A 2,160-nucleotide genomic window follows, 5' to 3' on the forward strand; every position below is an offset into this window, starting at 1 on the left:
CTAAAAGGTAAATCTGCGCTTAGACTACGTCGGAACAGCCGAGTGGATGGCCAAACTTGGTCTCAGCCAGGGCAGATTTTGTGAGCTGAGTGTCCCCACCGTGACGGTAGGTAGGACATGTCCACTGAGCCGAGATATAGATCAGAGATGCGCCCGCGGTGGTCTGCAAACAGCCTCGGTGTTTCTGCGGTGACGGCGTGCAGATCTGAAGTTCTCCGCCTCTACTCACCCTTTCCAGCAAGGATGCCGCACTGCACGAACACCCCCAGCGCGAGCGGCAGGGCTATCGCGCGCATCTTCACGGCGGAGAAGCGATTTAGGCCGAAAAAACAAAAAAAAAGAGCACCCCCACGACGACCGACCTCTTGCTCGCCTCGGCGATGCTCGCTGGGTTGGTTTTTTTTTTTGGAAAAAGCGGGCTCTCTCTTCCCTCGTAAGGACGCGAGCAGAAGTCTGGAGAAGTCCCGGCGCAAGGACGTGGCACGCGCGCTCGCAGCAACGCCGTGCGGCTGACTAGGAGGAGCGCGAGGTAGAACGGGACGACGGACCGGGCTCCTACGTCACTCCGCGAGGACCATTAGCACCAGTCCGTGTTTGCGCGGGTTTGCGCTTCGAGGTCGACGAGAACCGAGCGCGTATCGTTTCTTCTTAAACAGTCATTCAGGCTGCTGCGAGTCTGCAAGCAGCTTTTGAAGTGAGGTCACCTTTTTAATTATTTAGGATTTTCTTTGTCTGTATAAATCGGGTTAATGCGCCTGTATAATGTTGCCTGCGGGTATCTTACTGGCTTAATAGCTTCGATTACTGAGAAAGTCGCAACGTTGTCTAGCACAAACATCGTCGTTTATGCAATACAGATGTTACGGTTTTAATACTGATATAATTAAAAGATTAAGCTTTAATATCATTTAAGGCACTGATAAGACGAAGTCTGCTGTTGAGTCTTTTTCCAGAGATATCTACTGTCTCTCACTATTGAAAAAGCGAAACACAGATAAATTGAGATTTATCTAAGCGCGATAGGTTCTTAAGATCCGAAATTTTAGTTGATTCTGTTTGCATATAAGGTTATAATAGCATATGGCTTCAGCCAATGAGTTTCCTAGAGAAAATATGTCCTGAGTCCTGTTTATCAGGCTGCATACTTATTCTCAATAATATGACTATACCATAATCTTTTACTGAGTGTTTTGTTTGTTTGTTTATTCTTATAAGTAATTAAGTGTCACATTACAATCAGTTTCCACACACCATCCAGCCTCTCCTCGGCATGCTACCTCAGTGTAACTGCGAAGAGCATTATGTGCCATATGGCATGTCTCCTTTTATAAGGTGTATAATGCCTTGAACAGGTTCTGGCGGGTCCGGCAACTGTTGTGCAGATATGTATTACAGATGGATTGCCAGGTTCCTGCAGGTCACTGGCCGAAAGACCAGTACTGAGCACTGTTGTATGATAGCAAGGTCTCCCTCTGTCATCCCAGAGCTAACACTCTCACAGGGGCGGTTAGCTGCTCTGGATGGAACAGCCTCTGGAACAGCCTCTAACTCTCACAAGGGCGGTTAGCTGCTCTCGATGGAACAGCCTCTGGAACAGCCTCTAACTCTCACAGGGGCGGTTAGCTGCTCTGGATGGAACAGCCTCTGGAACAGCCTCTAACTCTCACAGGGGCAGTTAGCGGCTCTGGATGGAACAGCCTCTGGAACAGCCTCTAACTCTCACAGGGGCGGTTAGCGGCTCTGGATGGAACAGCCTCTGGAACAGCCTCTAACTCTCACAGGGGCGGTTAGCGGCTCTGGATGGAACAGCCTCTGGAACAGCCTCTAACTCTCACAGGGGCGGTTAGCTGCTCTGAATGGAACAGTGGCAAAGACACCAAACACCACCCACTTCCTCTAAAGCAAATGTGAAACTTATTTAAAAAACAAAACAAAAGAGTTCAAAAGATATTTTGGCCAAATATGTGTAAAAAAAAAAAAAAAAAAAAAAAATCAGCCAACAGGATCAAATATTTTTGGTCAATAATTTGCAAGTGTAAATGTCTAATTTACAGCTCTGGCTGAACCAAAGGGAAACGTGAACCACATATCACCGCTCGTTCGGAATTTCAACCCTCCCTACTCAATCCTCCTGTTTTTATCTGCCGTATTTTCATAGTT

The 2,160-nt window shown here is 47.5% G+C and overlaps 1 protein-coding gene across 1 annotated transcript in view; it reads right to left on the reverse strand.

Moving 5' to 3' along the window:
- clstn2a (calsyntenin 2a) overlaps nt 1-637 on the reverse strand; it is a 151,534-nt gene extending 150,897 nt beyond the window's left edge. The window contains exon 1 of the mRNA XM_035536004.2: nt 230-637. Within this exon, the coding sequence (XP_035391897.1) occupies nt 230-296 (67 nt within the window). The 5' untranslated portion in view covers nt 297-637. The remainder of the gene's footprint in view (nt 1-229) is intronic.
- Between the last annotated feature and the right edge of the window lie 1,523 nt (nt 638-2,160).

Source organism: Electrophorus electricus, chromosome 20 (assembly GCF_041902795.1).
Source record: "Electrophorus electricus isolate QZ-2024a chromosome 20, ASM4190279v1, whole genome shotgun sequence".
In the NCBI taxonomy this organism is placed as follows: domain Eukaryota; kingdom Metazoa; phylum Chordata; class Actinopteri; order Gymnotiformes; family Gymnotidae; genus Electrophorus; species Electrophorus electricus.